A 22,407-nucleotide genomic window follows, 5' to 3' on the forward strand; every position below is an offset into this window, starting at 1 on the left:
ACAGAAAAAGGTTCTGGCATGATTATTAACCCCTCCAAAACAAAAACTGTGATGACCAAAGTACTGTGAGTAGGGAAGGAACTTTCAGGTGATATCAGGTTTATGGTACACCACCTGCACTACCTGTTGTGGAACAGTAAACATTGCAGTTATCCTTAAAGGGGTGAGAAGTTATTCTGTGGCCGTGGGACTAAGTTTCATGAGATGTATGTTGGCTTCAGCACCAGTTAAGGCTTAGGGACAGTAGTCACAAGCCTAATGAAATGCCCTAAAAGTCAGGGTGTGCCAGGCTCTGAACAGGTGTGGACTCTGCCCAGGGAACCATCTGTTGTGTTGGGTTGGGTTTCTTTAATCAGGTTCTTCCTGCTCTTCCCCCAGAGTGACTTTCCAACCAGGATGTCCCTTGTGGTCTGATGTTTGTTTTCAAGACGACTCTCTGGATGACTAGAAATCAGAAGCAGAATACGGGAACAAGACACAAATCCAAGAAGCAGCAGGCCCGGGACCTTCTCTGGCCACCACCTTGGAAGATTTGCTGATCTTTGCTTTAGCAAGGGATGGGGGGCAGCCTTTCAGGAAGGCTGATTGCAAACCTCAGTGCCCATCTAACTAGTCTGAGAAACTTATCAAGAAAACAACTACGTGTGAGCACATTCCCACACATGGAGTTTCTCACCCACAGAGTTCATCCTGCCCAGTCTCCTTCCTTAGCCAAACCAGGATTCCTTTTCCAATTCTAAAAGGGAGTTAGCTCTGGACTGCTAACTTCCAGATAATGCCTATGCCTACAGTCTTCTTTTCTATACCTCCTGTGCTGTGCTTAGAGACAGAATTGATTACTACTATTAGAAGGAATTCACTGACAGCAGAAGATAGCTTCAGACAAAATATACCTTTTAGCCCCATTACCTCCCAGTCACTAGTCAATGACTGTTGTTACACTGAAATCAGGCCCGTGGTGAGCTCAGTGACAGTGACCTGTGGGACAATCACAGAAATGGCTTCAGTGTACTGTTCGAATGACAGTTCTTGAGTGGCTGGAACAAAGCAAGAGCTGTCGAAGTGGTATTTCTTCTTCCATCCTGAGAACATAAACTGCGTTTTCTCTTTTGGCACAGCAACGTCTGAGTCTTGGACATCAAGGGCTCTGCCTGTCCTCCCCTCTCCTGGACTCTTCACAGGTTTTGGTGCCACACACAGAGCCCTGCCTCCCTCTGCACTCTGATTAGGTTGTCATCAGGTGCCTTTTGATAAATGATTAAAATATACACATGAGGGCTTCCCTGGTGGCGCAGTGGTTGGGAGTCCGCCTGCCGATGCAGGGGACGCGGGTTCGTGCCCCGGTCCGGGAAGATCCCACATGCTGTGGAGCGGCTGGGCCCGTGAGCCATGGCCGCTGAGCCTGCGCGTCCGGAGCCTGTGCTCCACAACGGAAGGGGCCACAACAGTGAGAGGCCTGCGTACCACCAAAAAAATAATAAAAAATAAAAAAATAAAGTATACACATGAAAGAGAAGAGGGAGAAAAAGAGGAGAAGATAGTAATGCAAAATAGAGAAGAATGAGAAGGAATCTAAGAAGAAAAGAATATATTGTCTCCTTATAATTTGAATATGGGCCATTTCCCCCACAGACTCCCCTGGATCTTCTGTGTGTTTTATACTTTGTTTACCATGAGTTGTTCCTGCCATCCCAGCTTCGTCATTCCAGGACACCTGAGTGTGGGACAGGCATCCCTGGGCCTCACCAGGCTGCCACTCTAGATGCTCTTGGGAGATGAGAGAGATTATCCTTCCTTTCTCAGGAAGGAACACTTCCTACTCCCACCCTTGCCTAAATGATAGATTTTGCCTAAATCCCAAAGCTAGATCTCTCTGGATTTTGTAATTTGTACAGATTGTGAAAAATGGCCACTCTTCCCTTCTCATCAAGAGGTGCAGTCTGTTTCTCAACCCCTTGAATCTGGGACTGTCCATGTGATTTGATTTGGCCAGTGGCCCAATAACAGATGTGACACAAGCAGAGACTTGACAAGTTCTTGTGCATGGGGCTTGTCCTCTCTTGCTGCTCTTGGGAAACTTGCAGCCACCACCAGGTGAATGAGCCTGGGCTAGCGTGCCACATGATGAGAGAGAGGGGCCCAGTTACCCCCATCACCCTAACTGGCAGCCTATCAACTCTCAACTGATTGCAAACACATGAGGAAGCCCAGCTGCGACCAACAGAAGAACCGCCTACCTGAGCCCAGCCCACATTGCTGATTCCTACTCAAGGCATGAGAAGTTGGTGCACTCTTTAAATGTTCATTTCTCTTCAAGGAAAACCTGGCTTTTTCTTCTTGTCTGAATGTTTAGCCCTAAAACCCTGACTCCATCTAACCTTAGGTATCTCTCAGTCTCCACTTTCTTTGACAGACCTTCGTCAAAGCTCTTCATCCCACACTTTTATGGTGGGATACATGGTTGGGTCAAATCACTGGAGGACGATGATGCTTGGCGCTATCCCTCTGCTCCCGGCAGCGGTCCATCCTCTATCTATGGCTCCATGGACAACCTCTGAAAAAGGCTTCTTCTTCAGCATCTCCTCGGTCTCTCCAGAACTGTCTGACTGGAGCTAGGCCCTTTTCTCAGAGTACCATTCCTCTGGTGTCCATTTAATTCATGGCATTTCCAAACCAGTCCTATGTGTGCAAGGAAATAAAGAAGTGGCTAGGTGAGGATGAGTTGTTACCATTGCCTGGGGGAGAACTGGCCCTGCCAAAGGACTTCACAGTGGCCTTGGCCTGTGTGAGCGGAACCAGAACAGTTCAGCCCAGTGCTGGCACTTCCAAGGGCTGGAAGACACAAGCCATAACCCTGGTGCTGAGTTTTAGACTTGCTGGTGTCCCTGGCCTCTGAAAGCTTTAGCTCTAGTCTGTCTTTTTGGGCCCCGATTCCGATGGAAAAGATGATTAAAACATCGTTTCTTAGTCACCAGCTTTGGATTTCAACTTGCTCAGGCAATTTTAGAGAATCTTGGGTAGCTGCGGTAGCTACTATCTCATTATACTGAGCACTGTGTCAGGCTATTCACCACCAAAGAGCCCCATAGCACCAGCCGCAGAGACCAAAAATACTGCTTTTATTAGTCAGGGGCATGTATGATTTTGGTGAACGTTGAAGGGAGCCATGGGAAAGAATTATTAAAATTGGAAACCCGCAGTCCCCAAACAACAGAACTACAGACAGACAATAAAAAATACAAAGATGATAACAGGTTACGGAAATAACCTGGGATGGGACCCCTGAGATGGGACCAGGTTATCCTCTGAAGGGCTGCATAAATCACTCGGACCTCCAGGCCTCCAGTCGAGAGAGAAAACAGTCATTTCTGGGTATGTGGCCAGGAGATAAGGTTGACTGGACAAGTAAAGGCAAACTGGCCATCCTCGGCACCCCAGCTTTTCTCAACACATCCTTCTGTTTATTCTCCCCTAAATAGTCTGTCCTGCATAGGAAGTGCTTATACATGCGAGCTTCCTTCCTAGGTGTTATTGGGGGTACAAGATAAGACTTGTGTAAGACTTGGTCTCCGTCCATGGGGACCCTGCCATTGAATAGGGGGAATAAGACATGCCCAAGAAAGAACTGGGAGATTTTATGCATATAATATGAAATATTGCTATGGATAAATTACAACAAACCCAGAGAATTAAAGGTTTTTAATTTAAATGGGTATATTTTGATATTTGTGTTGTGTGTGTTTGTCCATCCATACCATTTAAAGATATGCTCAGTGATCTGAAAAGCCAATATTAAAAAGTCTGAGCTGAAAGAGGTGAGTTAGGATGGAGAGGGTTGAAAAGCAGAGGCCCCAGTGGGAAGACACTTGAGAGTGTTTGCCTGTGAGTCACAGCCGAGTCAGGGACGTGTTGGATGAGGGGGCATGGATGCAGGTGGCAGGTAGATGAACTTCTCTAGGCCATGCAGAGACTTATGAGGAAGCTGGGGACATTTGTTGGACCTAGTGCTCATGGGGGAGCTCTCCAGGGGTTCAGTTCTGCAGCCACGAGTGTTGCTGTCCACCGCCACTAATGCAGAGAATGTCTTGCAGAGATGATCGGCCTCGTCTCCATTCTCTGCACCTGGCACGGGACTGTGCAAACTGGGCATGAGAAGTGGCTGCCACTCTAGCCCACAGCTCTCCACGCTGAAAAGACCTAGCCACATCTGTAAATATTTCTAAGTAGTCTGAAAGACTTCCTATAGGTTATCTGATGAGACCTTAGGCAGCCTTGGAGAGAGGCTAAGGTCACAGATAGTGTTGTAACTCACCCCCTCTTTTCTTTATAGATGGAGAAATAAGCCATCGCTGCCATTAGTGAAGTCAGAACCCTAACTGGGTCTTTTCTGTTGGATCAGTGTTTCCCCAGGTTGCCTAACCATAGGAATTACTTGATTGCTGTTGAAAATTATTGTTGGGCCCTGCCTCGGAGATTGACGGGGTGGGTCTGGGGCTAGGATTTGTACTTTTTTTTTTTTTTTTTTTTGCGGTACGCGGGCCTCCCACTGCTGCGGCCTCTCCCGTTGCAGAGCACAGGCTCCGGATGCGCAGTCTCAGCGGCCATGGCTCACGGGCCTAGCCGCTCCGCGGCATGTGGGATCTTCCCGGACCAGGGCACGAACCCGTGACCCCTGCATCAGCAGGCGGACTCTCAACCACTGCGCCACCAGGGAAGCCCAGATTTGTACTTTTAACATGTATTTCAGGAGAGTCCTATGATCACCTGTATTTGTGAAATCTTACACTAGATCATACCTCATCATGTGCCCCAGAACACTTGGTCGTGAGGCTTCCTCAGGCTTCGAAATTTTTTCTTCAGATGTCCTAGTGAGATCGCTCGTTCTCGCTTGGGGCTGGCAGTAGCGAACCCCCCAGCAATCTGGCTACGATGGTGGTGACTGGCTCGCCAGTGTCCAGGGGTAGGAGAACTGTGTGAGGCAGAGAGAAAGGAGGGCTAGGAACACGCCCCAGAAGGCTGTTCCAGTTGTTCCCAGTCCTAGAATAGAGATCCTGTTGTGACAATCTCAGATCTGAGAACAAGAGTTACAGGTAGTTTTCTCATTCCCTTGATGTCATTCTGAGCAAAACTTAGATCATGAATAGAAAGAAAAGAGACCATTGGGGAACTGGCAAAAATAAATCACTTTTTGAAGCATTCAAATCTTCAGCCTGGCTGGTCAACACCTACCTCCGCCTTTAGACCCAAAGTGGGATGGGCAAGAATCTACGTTATATATCCTTCCAACATCAGATTTAAATGCTGCCACAATCTTACAGGGGTTTGAAATTGATTTATAAGATGTACAGATCCAGATTCACCAAAATAGGGGCCAGGTACTTAAAGAAAAAAGTGCCTAGTTTTTTCCCACCAGTATCCTTCCTCTCTTCACCTGGGAAGCCGCTCCGTGAAGCTCCAAGTAAGGGGCTTTTAACAACAGAGAGGAGCAAGGATAGCGTGGAGCTGCTTTAAGAAGCAGCCTGAGCTTTAGCACTGCCTGAGGGTGGTAAGAATAAAGTTTGTATTATCTTTCTGGTATAGCGCTGTTTACAGACCACTTTCACATGCATTATCGCATTTGACCCTCACAGTGACCCCTGTGGGAGAGGCAGGGTGGACGTGGTGGTCCCATCAGACAATTGTAACACTGAGGCTGAAAAAGGCTAAGTCATTTGCCTATAGTCAAGTAAGTTTTAAAATCATAGAGCCAGGCCTTCTGACCATCTGTCAAGGGTTCTTTCCAATTCCTATAATACCCGTGGAGTGGAATCAGCCCAGCATCTGGGGAGAAGAGTCCTGGATGCAATGCTCACTCATGGCATCACCAGGGTGAAGCTATGGAGACAGGCACTGTGGCTGCTTCATCCTCCTAAGCACTGGTCCTCAAATACTGCTCTAAGAGGGAGTCAGCTCTACTCAAGGAGACTTTCATTTTCATTAGCGATGCTGGAGGGGAAAAGGCTTTGATCAAAATGTGCTTCAGATTTTAGAGTCCTTCCTGAAGAGGAACTTCTGCGCCAAACTACAAATTCATCTAGACTCAGAATTCCGGGGCTTGGGGGTGACCTGCCTGGAATGAACTATCTGTCATCTTCACTACATTTGGGGATTTAAGGTAGAACTAACAGGGGCCAGATATAGAGGTAGCCAATACAGCAGTTCAGTTAATAGTTATGTTAGGGTTTCTTGGTGAGGCTGGATACAGGTCCATGTCGTCTGGCTCATTCCTTCTAGGGAGGCTAGAAGAGATACAAACTTGCCTCTTACCTTGGCTTTCAGAAAAGCCACTCTATTAACAAAGGTATTGGGCACTATCCAATGAGAATTTACCTTGTGGGAATAAAGGAAAAGGGAGTAGAAGGAGCAACAGGACAAAGAAAGGTCAGAAAGCTGCTTCATGAGAGTCACCTGCCCAGTTATTTTTGTGGCATCAAAACTGAAATATTTGTATCACTGTCGCCCATGACTTTTCTTCAGTGTCAAACATACAAAGTGAATTTGTAACGTTTAAACTAAATAAAGCATTTTCACCTACACTGGTTATGAAGAACTCATGATTTAGCACAACTATGCTTAATCATGATCTGACATTAAATGACCTCAGCAGGGGAAAAAAAATCATACGATACATGACCTCCTCAGGTTGTTTTAAGCACTGTAATGGGGAATGAATACTGTGGGACTAGAGGCAAGTACTGACAGAGTGTAATGTATGTTTTTATAGATTTTAATAAGCTACGGCCCAGATACATTCTTTGGCCACTCTCACCACTCTCCACAGACCGTCTGACACTCAGGAGTTGAGGAGTGGGAAAGATGATTGGACGAATGGGATGGTTCTTAGCTCATTTTCAAGAAGGGTCCAAGCATTTGCCTGCTAGAAATGGCACTTGGGGAAGGGAGGAAGGAAACTATTTGTGGGAAGACATTTTAAGTTCTGAAGAGATTTGAAAAATTCCACAGCATCATAATTTAGAGAAGGCAACTTAAAACTTTGTTAGCAAAGGAAGTGATAAGTACCCCCAGAGAACAATTACTCCTCTCTTCTTGGCCAGGCCCTCTCAAGGGACTTCCAGACTTTAGGGCTCTGGTTGAATGGAAAATTTGTCCTTGCTTGAAGCATCTGGACTCAGTTTTCTTCTTTTAATGGTTAACTTTAAGATGTTCACATGTAGATTTAATTTAAAGTTAGACACTGAAACAGTTTAACTCTGATTACCTCCTCTGAACTTTCTGTGATGTTATCCATTGCTTTAATTCTATCTTGCTTTTCAGCTTTTATAAAATACGGTGTTTGACTTATAAAGTGTTCGTTTAGAATCACCTACATGTTTTTTCTACACATCTTTTCTTCCTGCATTTCAGATCTGCTTTTGAAAACGTCTGCATTCTATCCGAAGGAAGTTTTCTTTAGTGATGGTCTATTGGTAGGATACTCTGTCAGTTTGTATTTGTTTCAGACAAAATCTTTACTTCATTCTTGTTTTTGAAAGATAATTTTACTGAGTATACAATTTTAGATCAATAATTATTTTCTCTTGGCACACTGAAGATATTATTCCACTCCCTTCTGCTTTTGTTGTTGCTTTGGAGAAGCCAGTTACCAATCTAATTGTCCTTCCTTTGCAAGCAATCTGTCTTGTCTCTCTGGCTATTTTTAAGATTTTCTTCTTTTTTCTAGTGTGTGTGTGTGGGGGGGGGGGGTTTTTTTTTTTTTTTTTTTTTTTTGCTTAATCAACATGTGACCAGTTGTGGATTTCTTTTTACTTATTCACATTGGGATTTGTTGTGCTACCTGAATCCATGGATTTTTCATTAATTATGGAAAACTCTCAGCTATTAACATGTCAAATATTTCTTCTCCTCTTTAAACTCTCTTTTGAGAATTCCAATTGAATGTATGTTAGACCTTTTCATTCTATTCTACATATTGCTTAAATCTATCTTTTGTATTTTTCATCTCTATCTTTCTGTGGTCTCTTCTGGGTAATTCCTTCAAGTTTATCTTCCACTTCACGACTTTTCTCTTTAGTTTCCCCTAATCTCCTTCCTTTGAGTTTTAATTTCAATTAATACATTTTTATAAATTTTTCATTTATAAAAATTCAATTTAATTCTTTTTCAAATCTGCACAGTCATTGACGATAGTGTTTTGTTCCTTACTGTTGTATACAATTCCCTCTTATTTCTTTGAATGTATTAAATGTACTAATTTTATACTTTCTACCCAATAATTCTAATATCTGCAGTCTTTGTGGGTCTAATTTTGAAGTTTCTTACTTCTGCTAACTCTCACTCATGGTTTCTTGTTTCCTTATATGTTTTGTAGTTTTTGATTGTGAATTCATGTTTGGTAAAATGTCATATTGTATTGATGCCAGTCAAGAAAGACCTTTCTTGCTCCTTACCTGTCCTCATTCTCTCCATAATAACTCCACATCTACATACATATACACAGCAACCCTGGGGGGTCCAAGAAGAAGTGATTGAGGGAAGAAGCAGTGGAAGTGCTTAATGGGGAAAATCTAGAAGGTACATGCATTTCTCTCTAATGCAAGCTTCTAGAGTAAAATGAGCCTACAATAGGGGAGAGCAAGAAACTTTAACTTTACAAATTGTCCAGTTTGATCATTATAAAAGAATTATTATTTTAATTATGGGAGTAAGACTATTTGGGCGAGTTAAAAGTGGACAGAATGCCATGTATTATTCAAGAGTAACCGAAGAAATTATGGATCTAGATTTCATTCAAGAAGCAAGGAAGGAGTAGACCCATAGTATGGATTAGAATTAGGTAGTTGTGGGGAAAAATCAACTATTTTACATTTTAACCCTACTGATTTCTGTTTGCTTAATGTAAAAGTCATATTTTTATATACATTCAATTCAAGAAATAAAGAAGTAGGCTGATTTCAGTCAGTCTCTGAAAAAAATCTTGGTAGAGACATCCTAATAATACTCATCACACCATTTAGGTGAAAGTTACATTTCTGCTGAATTGGTATTAAGCATTTCCTGAATGCTCATCAGGTGGCCTGAAATGACTCACCAAATATGGCAGGAGGTGTAGTTGGTAGCTAGCAAGTTGCTCAGAGAAGGGGAGTGAGTTAGCCTGACGCGCCATCTAGTGGCACACATATAAAGGAACGCCTCTAGTGCTAACTTTCCAGGACTCAAGGTATTGAGGTGTGCCTCAGTGTCTAAGAGTTGTATCCTTAAAAAGTTGTGTATGAATTCACTTATGGAAAATCAAATTAAGTGCATTAGGAGTTTTTTATTTGGAAGTGATGAGTCCTTCTGTATGTTTTGCAAGTTTAGATCTTTCCATGTTATAGTTTCAGGGTAAACTTCTGTGGGTACCACTTGGGGAAAACCTCATGTTTCTTGCTTGGTACGAAGTGGAAATGAAGCACATTCCTCCCTTGATTTAAAGCTATTTTAATGTGTTCTTTTTTAACACCATTGAAATATAAGTACTGAAGTCAGCTCAGACTCAGATGCTACAGAATTACAGTGAAGTCAGTTTCTCATTAACAAGCAAAAATTCTGTCACTGAACTGTGCAACCAAAGGATTTAAACCGTCCATTCCCTGGCCTTTGACTGTAAAAAAAATGAATCAATCTCTCTCTCTCTTTCTCTCTCTCTTATTCTCGCTCTCACTCTTTTGCTCCGTCTCTAAAAAAAACAAGCAGAGAAGATTCCATAGTCTCTTACATTAAAACACTTTATATAAAAAACAATCCTTGCTCTCAAGAGATGTTTTCTTATATTTTGTTTACATATCTTGTGCTGCAGCCCAGCACCAATGTATTCCTGGCTTGTTTTGTTTTTTCCTGAGATGTTCAGTCTCCAATAGAGCAAAGCCAGAGAGAGAGAGATGCCAACTTCTTCTTTTTTTTTTTTTTTTTTTGCAGTACGCGGGCCTCTTACTGTTGTGGCCTCTCCCGTTGTGGAGCACAGGCTCCGGACCTGCAGGCTCAGCGGCCATAGCTCATGCCAACTTCTTTTTAGCACTGTTCTTATAAAAGCCCTTTGCTCAGCTGAATGGAATTCATTTATAATGGACATTAGTACCATCCCCTCTCTCCCATAACCTCTTGGTGTTGCTGTAGTGGTTCAGGCAACTGGCTTTTCTTACTCCTTCATGCCAGAGAGACAGCCACTGAAGTTCCAGCTGAAGTTGCTTTCTTTTTGCAGCAGTATGAGTCAAAAATCTTTTGGTTGCAAATGACAGAAGCCCAGCTCAGGCTAGCTTAAGAAAAAAAAGGAAGAGATGGAGGTTGTGTATCAGAAAGATCCTGGGATAGATCATGGGATGGAAGAAGAGCTGTAGGAACTGAGGGAAATCTGGGTGGTGATGTATTCAGGTTCTCTCCCTGTCTATCACTCACATCTGTTTGTCTTTTTATATCTACATTTTTCTCCCATTGAGGACAGACCTTCTCTACAAGGCAGGAATATAGTCACTAGCAGTCCAAGAGTCACAATTTTCCAGCTCACATGGCCCCAGATAGGTGAAGGGTCTTACCCGTGGGAACAATCTTGGGGAAAGGCTGTGACTGACCCATACAGAGTTATGTGCCCATCTTTGAGCTCATCCTTGTGGCCAGAGAGATGGCAAGTCCGTTTATGACTAGACGGATGAGACTCAGTGATGGACTGGATAGTGGGATAAGAACATTTCTCCAAAGGAGGGAGGGATGTGTTATGAATAGAAGTAGGAAAAGGGATGCTGGGCAGACAGAATACCATAACAACGGGCGTCCACTACTGCATGCTGAAATATTCTTCTCCTACAGTCATGGAGCCTTGAACACCCCTCAGGTGTAATATCCCTATCCAGGGCATTAGGGGGCTGTTTTCTTTGCAATTCAGTGAAAATTCTCACCAGAGCCTTCCACACATGGGTGTATCTCCTTGGGTACACTCTGCTCATTCTAAGTTGAGAAATCTTTCTCTGCGTCACTGCCTTAGTTAAAACTTTTCATCTCTTTCCTGGGTTAGTCTAATATCCCCCTTTCTTCTCTCCCACCTCCAGTGTTGTCCCCTAATAATTCACCTTCTACTTTGTTGTCAGGAGTTCTAGCTAGTTTCAAGAGAAATACTTGTTCGGCAAAGTGCCTTCTCCTTTCCTCTCCAAGCTCTGCAGAACTGGGGACTTCTAGTCTCCCTACCCATCTCTTTATTTTTTTCTGTACTATCAGGAGAGGAGAACTAACTGGATTCCCGAGAATCCCTGCAGCTCACCGGGCCACATTTCACGTGTAAACGTGAGTGTTCACGGACCCCACGCTCTCTTTTCTGGTCCCACATCCTCTTTCATTTCCTGTCTCAGGGTGACCAGCACCTCTGTGCTTACTTCCCTCATGGGAGGGCACAGTTGGGTAGAGTCATCACTAGGCATCTTGGTCTCAGACCAAAGCTGCATTCTCTCACAGGGTTACTGGAAACCCTGCAGTTAGAGAGATATTTGTCCCTCGGAGCCCTCATTTGACTTGTACTCTTTGTGTACATGTATGTGGCATTGGTCATGGGCAAACAGGACTGTGCCACCCCAAACCTCTAATGGTACAGAGGACATTTGTTGCCCAAAAAATATTTGTACATGCTATAGAAAGTTTATTGATGTATGTATCTGTACATATAACTTTTATGTTAGATTATGTGACTTTAAATATATCTTTTCTAAAAATTCATTAATTGCTTCTAGGCAACCAATATCTCATACCCATCTGACCATAGATTTACACTTTCCATTCCAGCATTTGACACAGAAATTCAAACAAAATACTGAACAAGTTTTAACAAATTTAGAGCAGCAGTTTCTTGAGGGGAAAAAAATCCATTTATAAGAGATATTCTCTCAAAGAAAAGCAAACACCATGTCCAAGGCCTCCGCATGAGGACAACTTGGAGAGCGCCCCTAGAGATTCTTCAGATTTAAATAACTCAATACGACGAGGGTGGATTTTCGCAATGATCCAAACTCTCGTCCTTCAGAGCAGGCCTTGGGGCGTTTTCAAAAGGAAACCTCTTCTCCAGGCATTTGAGGGCTCTTGTGTCCACTTTCAGTGCTTCAGAAGGAAAAGTCTTCAAGAGCTGGCAAACAGCTCTTCATCACAGCAGATGCATCTCTCATTCCAAGAAACTTATCAACACATTTTTTTTTTGCTCTCAAGGAAATTTGAAACCAAATAAAATATTTTCAATGCTTGACTTATGGAGACCTGGGTTTTGTTTTGTTTTGTTTTGTTTCTTATAAAGCTGCCAAATGCTCCTGAGAGCATTAGAAAGAAAGTATTAGAAAGAAAAAAGTCTACCTAAAGACTCTCACTGTACGAATTGTAAGGGATAAAAGGGGACTGCTTAACTCTGGCTTGTGGTAGCAGGCACCCTGACAGTAGGCAGTGCTGACCCACACAGAGGACTGGGTGCTGGGGCACTGGGCTGTGTGCCATGAACTGGGTGGGTGCTGGAGCCCCTGGATCCAGGCAAAAATGTTATCAGCACCTAGATCATCCAAGAGTGAGAGCTGAACACTCTCACACAAGCCATATGACACCTTGATAATGACCCTCAGTTACAAAATTCCAGATGTGTAAATATTTCCTAATCAGAAAACTGAAATAAATAAATACATATTTCCTAATCAGAAAACTGAAATTACAATACCCGGCAAGGCCAAAGTCTGACTCTGTCACACCCTGCTTAAAACTTTTCTGGCTCTCCACAGTCTTCTTGACACAAGGTCAAGTGCCTTAGAAAGTACACAAGGCTCTCTGTGGTCCAACCTCTTCCTGCCATTGCAGCTTCACTGCCAATTTCTACTTCAACTTCTCTTTTTTCTTTGCTGTGCTCTCATATGCAGAATCATTAGGAGCACTTGAATACACTGTGTTGTTTTGCATCTCTGTGCCTTTATTGCAGAATGCCTTCCTCACCCTCTTTGGGCACCTCCTTACACATGTTTTAAGATTCAGTTTGGGGGTCACATCCTCTAGGAATCCCTGCTCCCACCAGGCTGAGCTAAAAGCCCCAGTTCCCTGCTTCCCCAGAAGTGTTCATCCTGTCGCTGCACTCAACGTGAATTCAAAAGAATCCCTTTTTGTGTCTGTCCACCCACTGAAATCCAAGTACTTTGAAAGTATGCTTTTTCTATCTCCTTCAGATCACTATGGTGCGTGGTACACAATAAGTTCTCCATCGTTAGCTGAACTAAACCAAAGTGGGATCATGTTATGATATTCGGAAAGCTCTGATCGCAGGAGGGCTGGAGAGCAGTCACTCCCATGCTGGTTGAATATGCCCAAACCCTTCCATATCCAGGTCACTGCTCAGCCAGGACAGACGACCTCAGTCACCTTGAGGGTTTCCTCCTAGCCATACGCTAAAGCAGAGGTTGGAAAACTTTTGAAAGGGACTTGCCAAGATACTGGTCCCTTTCTCAGTGACATGTAAGCCTAGAGGGGTTTGGAGGGCAGGAGATGGGGATTGTGTTCACCTATAAGTCATGGGCGAGAGGCCGAAGATTTTGGAGGTAGAAACACCTGAGGCCCTATACTGGCTGCCAACCTCAGCTGTTCACTCCAACTGAGGATTTATATCCATAGAGGGTTTTGATGCTGTTGTGACTGAGACATGAAAGAAGTTACCTGTCTCTAGGCCACAAGCTGTTTGTGTGTGTTTTCATCAGCACCTAGACCAGCCATTACTATCCCCAAGCTCATGAGAACCACGAAGTATTATAAGTTATATATCCAAGACAGAGATATCAGGATTGGACAACTCAGGAGGGCCTGGAAGACATCCTGTCCAGGTAGTGGGGAAGATGGAACACTGAGCTACTAGAGAAACCTACTCAGGCTCTGACCTCCTCTGGGTCTGCTCCCTTCCTCTCCACCATATCGGAGCCTCAGTTTCTTTTAGTCTAAAAGGCAACAAATCAATGTGACAGGCAGAAAATATCAGTGTTATGAGCACCTCTTAACCTCTTTCTCTTTCAGTGTACACCATATTGGGAACAGCCAGCTCAGCATCTGCAATTTGTGATATAAAACGAGGTAATGAGTGAAGGCAGAGCCCAGAGGATCCTGGTCTGGCTCAGTGGATTCACATGGAATGAGCAGAGTGTGGGAGAGAAAAGGGTAAAAGATAATGGTCAAGATGAGCTAGGAGATTTTGGAGAGGGGGAAGGAGATTTGGGGTGTAAGGTCTTGAGGGAGATATGAAAAGAATATTTTAAAGATTTTATTATTTTATTTGTTATGAATGAAATCCCTTCTGGCATTTTTGAGGAACTTTAGTATGTGTTAAACTGGTTATAACAGAATTTTAAAATCTCCCTTCTTAGCAAGATCTCTGTCTTGTCATCTAGCACAAAGGGATTTTTTGGTGGCTTCTTTGAGGAGGTGTTTCCATGCTTAGCATGAAAACCAGGGGAAGAAAGGACAAGATGCCCTATTGTGTAAGTGAAGGATGGAGGACTGATGGTTTTGGAGATGAGCTCCAGAGAGCAGCCCCTGGATCCCCAGCAATCTTCCCACATTGCAAAGCCTCTCCCTGACTCCTATCATCGGCCCTGGCTGTCTGGAATATTACTTCCTATTTCATACAATTTTAGATTGTTCCATGGCATGTTTATGTACATTGTTATCTGATTCATAACAAACCTGTGAGGAAAGCATAACAGGCATTTTTGTCCTCTGTTTTACAGATGGGAAAATGAGATCACAAAGAGGGGAATGACTTTCTTGAGGTAATTTTTAAGAAGACAACAGACACTGGAACTAGCACCCAGGTATCTTGAAGCCTGGTTCATTAATCCCCATGACACTTAATTCTTTTTTTTTTTAATTTCTCCTTACTTCTTTTTTTTTTTAACATCTTTATTGGAATATAATTGCTTTACAATGGTGTGTTAGTTTCTGCTTTATAACAAAGTGAATCAGCTATACGTATACATATATCTCCATATCCCCTCCCTCTCGGGTCTCCCTCCCACCCTCCCTATCCCACCCCTCTAGGTGGTCACAAAGCACCGAGCTGATCTCCCTGTGCTATGTGGCTGCTTCCCACTAGCTATCTATTTTACATTTGGTAGTGTATATATGTCCATGCCACTCTCTCACTTGGTCCCAGCTTACCCTTCCCCCTCCTCATGTCCTCAAGTCCATTCTCTACATCTGCATCTTTATTCCTGTCCTGCCCCTAGGTTCTTCAGAACCTTTTTTCTTTTTTTAGATTCTATATACATGTGTTAGCATATGGTATTTGTTTTTCTCTTTCTGTCTTACTTCACTCTGTATGACAGACTCTAGGTCCCTCCACCTCACTACAAATAACTCAATATCATTTCTTTTATGGCTGAGTACTATTCCATTGTATATATGTGCCACATCTTCTTTATCCATTCATCTGATGATGGACACTTAGGTTGCTTCCATGTCCTGGCTATTGTAAATAGAGCTGCAATGAACATTGTGGTACATGACTCTTTTTGAATTCTGGCTTTCTCAGGGTATATGCCCGGGAGTGGGATTGCTGGGTCATATGGTAGTTCTATTTTTAGCTTTTTAAGGAACCTCCATACTGTTCTCCATAGTGGCTGTGTCAATTAACATTCCCACCAAGAGTGCAGGAGGGTTCCCTTTTCTCCACACCCTCTCCAGCATTTATTGTTTGTAGATTTTTTGATGATGGCCATTCTGACTCGTGTGAGGTGATACCTCATTGTAGTTTTGATTTGCATTTCTCTAATGATTAGTGATGTAGAGCATCCTTTCATGTGTTTGTTGGCAATCTGTATATCTTCTTTGGAGAAATGCCCATTTTTGGATTGGGTTGTTTGTTTTTTTGATATTGAGCTGCGTGAGCTGCTTGTATATTTTGGAGATTAATCCTTTGTCAGTTGCTTCATTTGCAAATAGTTTCTCCCATTCTGAAGGTTGTCTTTTTGTCTTGTTTATGGTTTCATTTGCTGTGAAAAAGCTTTTAAGTTTCATTAGGTCCCATTTGTTTGTTTTTACTTCCATTTCTCTAGGAGGTGGGGCAAAAAGGATCTTGCTGTGATTTATGTCATAGAGTGTTCTGCCTATGTTTTCCTCTGAGAGTTTTATAGTGTCTGGCCTTACATTTAGGTCTTTAATCCATTTTGAGTTTATTTTTGCCCATGACACTTAATTCTTGCTTCATAAACAAGTGTGGAGATTGTGGAAGCACATATTAAAAGGGAAGTGCAGTGAAAAAGCAACATAAATTAAAGGAGCTGGGAACATTGAGTGTCCATTAACCCAGGGCTGGAGGCTGATGGCCAGCTCACATGGGATGCTGGGAAAGACTTACAGACCCACTGGCAGTGAACAATCGAGAATTAAATCCCAAGAGAGGTCTATAGACTGGGGCAATGGGCCATGTCTAATAGAATAAATTTAAGAGGAATAAATGCAAAGTCTTAAATTTTGATCTAAATGATAATTGCACAGGATGAAATGGGGAGAAATTGCTTAGGATCATTTTAACTTCTTACTCAATTTGTTTTCAAAAGGGTTTGTTGGGCACCCATCATGTCTACATGATGTTCTTGACCAAATAACTGCAGTAAACAAGAACCAGACAAATAAAGCCCTATTCTGCTGGAGCTCTGATTCCAGTGAGACAGACAGCCAGTATGGAGATAAAGAAATGATTTCATACAAGTATCAGTGTAATGAATAAAATAAAGCAGAGTTACAGACATTAATTATTAAGAGGTAGGACAATAGTAGAAGGGTGGTCAGAGAAGGCCTCTCTAAGGAGGAGACATTTTCAAGCTGTTACCTGGAGGATAAGAAGGAACCTAGATTGCAAGGATCACTGGGCAGTGTTCTAGGCAAAGGGAAAGCAAGTGCAAGGGGATGTAGGTAGGAAGGATTTCAGGATGTTTGAAGGACAGAAAGGAAGACACTGTGGCTCAGATTAGTGAACTAAGAAGGCAGCAGGAGATGATGCTGGAGTACCTGCAAGGGCCAGGTCATGTAGGCTTTGAAAGCCACAATAAGCATGGCACACTGCTAATCATCCTCCCAAAATCTATTCTCCTTTTCCTCCTGGGCACAAGACTTTAATCTGACACCTCGCCAGACACAGTTTCCCAGCCTTCTTTTTGTGAGGTGCAGCCATGCCACCAATGTTATTGCCAAAGGAATATGAGCAGAGGAGATGTGTGCGACACCCACCCTGCTTGATTGAAAGGAAAATGCTTATCTTTAACTTCCTCTCTTTTTCCTTCCCTTGCGTGACCAGCCATGCAAATAAGGACAATACGCTTTTTGCTTAAGGGAGGATGGAGCAAGAAGATGGAAGGAATCTGGGTCTCCGAAGGACCTCATGGAGCAGAACTGTCTTTCACTCTTATGTGAAAGAGAAATAAACTTCTGTCTTATTTAAGTCACTGTATATTGAGATTTTTAAAAATAGTGATGTAGTCTTTACTGTAACTAAATCAATGAGATATTTGGATTTTTTTTCAAAGTGAGAAACCATTAGAAAGTTTCAAACAATGAATAACACGAACTATGTTTCAAAGAGATCATTCTGACTTTTGCATGGATAACAGACTATAGGAAGGCCAAGGTGGGAGAAGGGGAAACAGTTAGAAAGCTATTGTAGATTTTATATGAGAGATAACAGACTAAGATGGTGGCATTGGAGATGGAGGTATAGGATGGATTATGAATATATTCTGGAGGTTAGAGCAAGCAGGATTGCTGCTTTATTAAATTTTGGAGGTGGTACAGGAAAAGAAAAAACCAAATATGATTCCTAAGTCTCTGACTTGAATAACTGATGAGAGAGTGATAGGATTTCCTGTGGTAGAGAAGATTAAAGTACAGGGTAGGATGGGATGCTTTGGTAGCAAAAAAACCAAAAACCAAGAAAACAAAAACAAGAAATCTTGACACAAACTGGCAAAAATAATAAGCAAATTTATTAGCTTACAAAATGTAGAACAAGCTATAATGTTTGGGTGTTTCAGTGGCTTAAGTATGTTATCAATGGCCTCTTTCTAACTTTCATCTTTGCCATCCAAGTTTAAGCTTCATCCTAAAGCTAATTCTCTTTGGGGTCAGCAACTGGGACAATGTGTTTCTTTGCTCATAACCAACAGGAATGCAGAGAGAAACCATTCCTCTAAGCATATAGTACAGGTCCTTCCTGCTAGCCTGAATTTGCTGACTTAGGTCTGCCATGTTCTGATTGGTTTAAATGAATAAGGACCAGAGTTGGAGCCACTGGCGTCTGAGTCATGACTGATACGTGGAGAGTAGTGAGTGACACCTGGGAAAAATCAAGTTCTGTTGGGAAAGACAGGAGGAAGGATTGATTAAGAGTTTATGTGTGTGAGCTTTAGCTCTTTGTTTCTTTCTCCCCATCTGTGAAGTGGGAGGAAAATATAACTACAGCCTTAGCAGACGGAGGAGGAGAGATTTTTATGAAGAAAACTAGAACAAAGGTCTCATTTGCACCAAGAGGGAAGGCTTATTCTAATACCAAAGGACCCATGGGGTAAAACTGCTGCATGGATGATATAACGTGAATATCAGTGACTTCATTTTTAATATGTTTTTATAGAAGTATAGTTGATTTACAATATTGTGTTAGTTTCAGGTGTACAGCAGAGTGATTCAGTTATACATATATATATATATATTCTTTTTCAGATTATTTTCCATTATAGGTTATTACAAGACATTGAATATAGCTCCCTGTGCTATACAGTAGACTCTTGTTGTTTATCCATTGTATTTTATATATAGTAGTGTATACCTGTTAATCCCAAACTCCTAATTTATCCTTCCACCACCCTTCCCATTTGGTGATCATAAGATTGTTTTCTATGACAGTGACTTTATTTGGGTGATACAAATAAACTGAGACTGACGAGTCCAAGCAACGCTGGGGGAGAGCCAGAGCAGAAGATAGCAAAAGAAGACTCTTGCTGGGGGCTTCCCTGGTGGCACAGTGGTTGAGAGTCCGCTTGCCGATGCAGGGGACACGGGTTCGTGCCCCGGTCCGGGAGGATCCCACATGCCGCAGAGCGGCTGGGCCCGTGAGCCATGGCCGCTGAGCCTGCGCGTCCGGAGCCTGTGCTCTGCAACGGGAGAGGCCGCGACAGTGAGAGGCCCGCGTACTGCAAAGAGAAAACAAAGAAGACTCTTGCTGGTCCTCATTTTCTGTGTCTTAGAAACCCAGTGTTTTGGTCTAGAAAATGATCATAAAGGATCTAAAACCGTCTCTCTTTTGTGAGTCAAGCCTCTGATATTTTCAGAAACCAGGCCTTGAATACGAAAAACAAACTGTGTGCCGTAAGGGGCAAAAGCAGCCTTAGTCCAGGATGAGGGAGGTCAGGGAAGAGAACCAGCAAGAATAATGTGGTATCAAAAGCCGCACCTGCTGTCCAGGGAGACTGATTCTGGGTGGGCAGCTTTCTTGCTTGTGAGTCTATGAATAAGAAATTTGTTCAAAAGGTGCTCCCCATTAACCATGGAGAGGAACTGTCTGAAGAAGTTCTTGGTTAAATTTTGTGATAATCCCGGAGCACCCAGTGACTATAAGATTGATGCGGGTCGCAACAATCCCACTACTGGGCATATACCCTAAGAAAACCATAATTCAGAAAGAGTCATGTACCAAAATGTTCATTGCAGCTCTATTTACAATAGGCCGGAGATGGAAAAAACCTAAGTGTCCATCATCAGATGAATGGGTAAAGAAGATGTGGCACATATATACAATGGAATATTACTCAGCCATAAAAGAAACAAAATTGAGTTATTTGTAGTGAGGTCGATGGACCTAGAGTGTGTCATACAGAGTGAAGTAAATCAGAAAGAGAAAAAGAAATACTGTATGCTAACACATATATGTGGACTCTAAGGGGGAAAAAAAAAAAAAGGTCATGAAGAACCTAGGAGCAAGACAGTAATAAAGACACAGACCTACTAAAGAATGGACTTGAGGATATGGGGAGGGGGAAGGGTAAGCTGGGACGAAATGAGAGAGTGGCATGGACATATATACACTACCAAACGTAAAATAGATAGCTAGTGGGAAGCAGCCGCATAGCACAGGGAGATCAGCTCGTTGGTTTGACTAACTAGAGGGGTGGGATAGGGAGGGTTGGAGGGAGGGAGACGCAAGAGGGAAGAGATATGGGAACATATGTATATGTATAACTGATTCACTTTGTTATAAAGCAGAAACTAACACACCATTGTAAAGCAATTATACTCCAATAAAGATGTTAAAAAATAAATAAAATAAAATAAAAAAAAAAAAAAAAAAAAAAAAAAAAAGATTGATGCGGGTCGGGAGGAAGGGGGCAGGAGTTATCCCAATCATAGGTGAGACCGCCAAGAACCTAAGTAAACAGGGGACATGAAGCACCTGGACTCTACCCAAATAGTTTGCATCAGACACATAGATAGAGTCTGAACCCCCATTAGCCCCAGATTGTACCCCCCAAGCCATCCACTCCAATTGCTAAGGATGGAAGGTGGCCAAATAGATCAGGCAAAGCTATGAAGCTATCAGTGCTTCATGTGTGATTTTGAATCTTCTTTGGGTGTGTTCCACCTATCCTTTTATATTTCTTTAGGAATTGTTTGGTGTATTGCAGTCTAAAAATCAGAGTTAAGAGTTGCTACAAAGGCAGAATAAAGAAGGCAGGAAAACAGAAAAGAAGCAATCTTTACATTACCCTTAGAGATAAACTGGGAGTTTTAACATAGGAGTAACGGTAACTTACACTAGCCACGCCACCCCAAAAACAAAAGGCCTGCCCTTTGACCTAGTTTTCCTACCTGTGTTGATGGAGTCACTAATCCCAGTTAGTTAACCTGAGTCCTAGGAGATCATCACAGACTTCTCTCACCCTTCTACCCCAGCACAGGGGTGAAATGTCCAGTTCCCAGAGTCAGACTTCTTGGGTTCAAATCCCATCTTTGCTATTTTCCAGCTCTGTGGATTTAGGCAAGTCATGGAGTCTTTCTGAGGCTTGGTTTCCCCGTTTTTGAATGAGCATAAGAACACCGTCTGCTTCATAGAATAGCACAGGCTGTGACACAGAGCAAGAACAAAATAAATGTTAGAGTATGTTATGATTAGCCAATCAGTAACGGAGTCCTGTTGATCAGACCTTTTAAATATCTCTTGTATTTATCCTCCACGGCCATCTTAAAGTGTATGCAATGCAATGAGTTGAAAGGTTTATTTGTGGTGGGTGGGCTGCTTGTCGTGAAAGGAGAAATTAGAGAGGGAAATACACTCCCAGTGGGAAGTGCAGGAAGGGGCAGACATGAACAGTCCTGGCTTTTCGGAGGGGGTGATGGGAGAGACAGCGCTGGGGGGGGAGGGTATGAAAGGAGAGCAATCAAGAGAAGAGAAGCTGAGAGGCTAGCACGAGTGTGGAGCTTGGGTGAAAAAGATGTCTAAAGAGAATTTTTAAAGATTTTTTTTTCTGTGATGCCCCACACAAACATCTGTATGGTAAGTTCAAGAAAACTTAGTAAAGATTTACATTATTGTTCAAATCATTTGGAGTCAGATCTGGATTTTTTTTAACTTTACACAGTCCAGAGATGGTCTTGGGAGTTCCCTGGTGGCCTAGTGGTTAGGATTCAGCACTTTCACTGCGGAGGCACGGGTTCAATCCCTGGTCAGGGAACCATCCCACATGCCATGCAGTATGGCCAAAATACAGAAAGAAAGAAGGTGGGGTGGGGGGGAGAAAGAAAGAAAGAAGGAAAGAAAGAAAGCAAGGAAGGAAGGAAGGAAGGGTGGGAGGGAGGGAAGGAGGAAGGAAGATGCTTAAAAACAAACAAACAAACAAAGATGGTCCTTAACTGACCCAGTTTTACTTGGACCATGCACAGTGTCCAGATGGAACACACTGAGGGTGTTCTGAGCAGCACAGGACCAACATCTTCCCTGTGGAGACCAGACTTCTGCCTGTGCAGCCCACGACCACAGGGACTGCAGTGGCACTCCCGGCACACTACTGACACCTTGTCAACCAAAATCCTTCAAGATTTTTCACATACACTATTAGCTTTGTTCTCCATAATTCGCTTTTCACATGGAGGCTTCAAAAAATCTATTCCAGTCATACAGGCCTCCTTTCAGTTTCTTGAACCACCTTATTCGTGGCTTTTCTTCATTTTTAATATCTCAGTTTAAATATCCTTTCTTTGGATAAGCCTTCCCAGTCATCCTGTCTGGTGCCTCTGTCCGTCACCTTGTTTCCTTCATGGAATGTAGCATTATCTAATTAGCTTGAGTATTTATTGGTTACTTCTTGATTGTGTCTCTTCTCCAATAGGAGAGAATGT

At 42.8% G+C, this 22,407-nt stretch overlaps 1 protein-coding gene across 3 annotated transcripts in view; it reads left to right on the forward strand.

Moving 5' to 3' along the window:
* ILDR2 (immunoglobulin like domain containing receptor 2) overlaps nt 1-3,713 on the forward strand; it is a 58,689-nt gene extending 54,976 nt beyond the window's left edge. For all 3 annotated transcript variants that reach the window (XM_070043999.1, XM_060296897.1, XM_060296892.1), the window contains one exon: nt 379-3,713. In XM_070043999.1, the coding sequence (XP_069900100.1) occupies nt 379-414 (36 nt within the window). In that variant the 3' untranslated portion in view covers nt 415-3,713. The remainder of the gene's footprint in view (nt 1-378) is intronic.
* Nucleotides 3,714-22,407: the final 18,694 nt, after the last annotated feature.

This window comes from Globicephala melas, chromosome 1, assembly GCF_963455315.2.
Source record: "Globicephala melas chromosome 1, mGloMel1.2, whole genome shotgun sequence".
In the NCBI taxonomy this organism is placed as follows: domain Eukaryota; kingdom Metazoa; phylum Chordata; class Mammalia; order Artiodactyla; family Delphinidae; genus Globicephala; species Globicephala melas.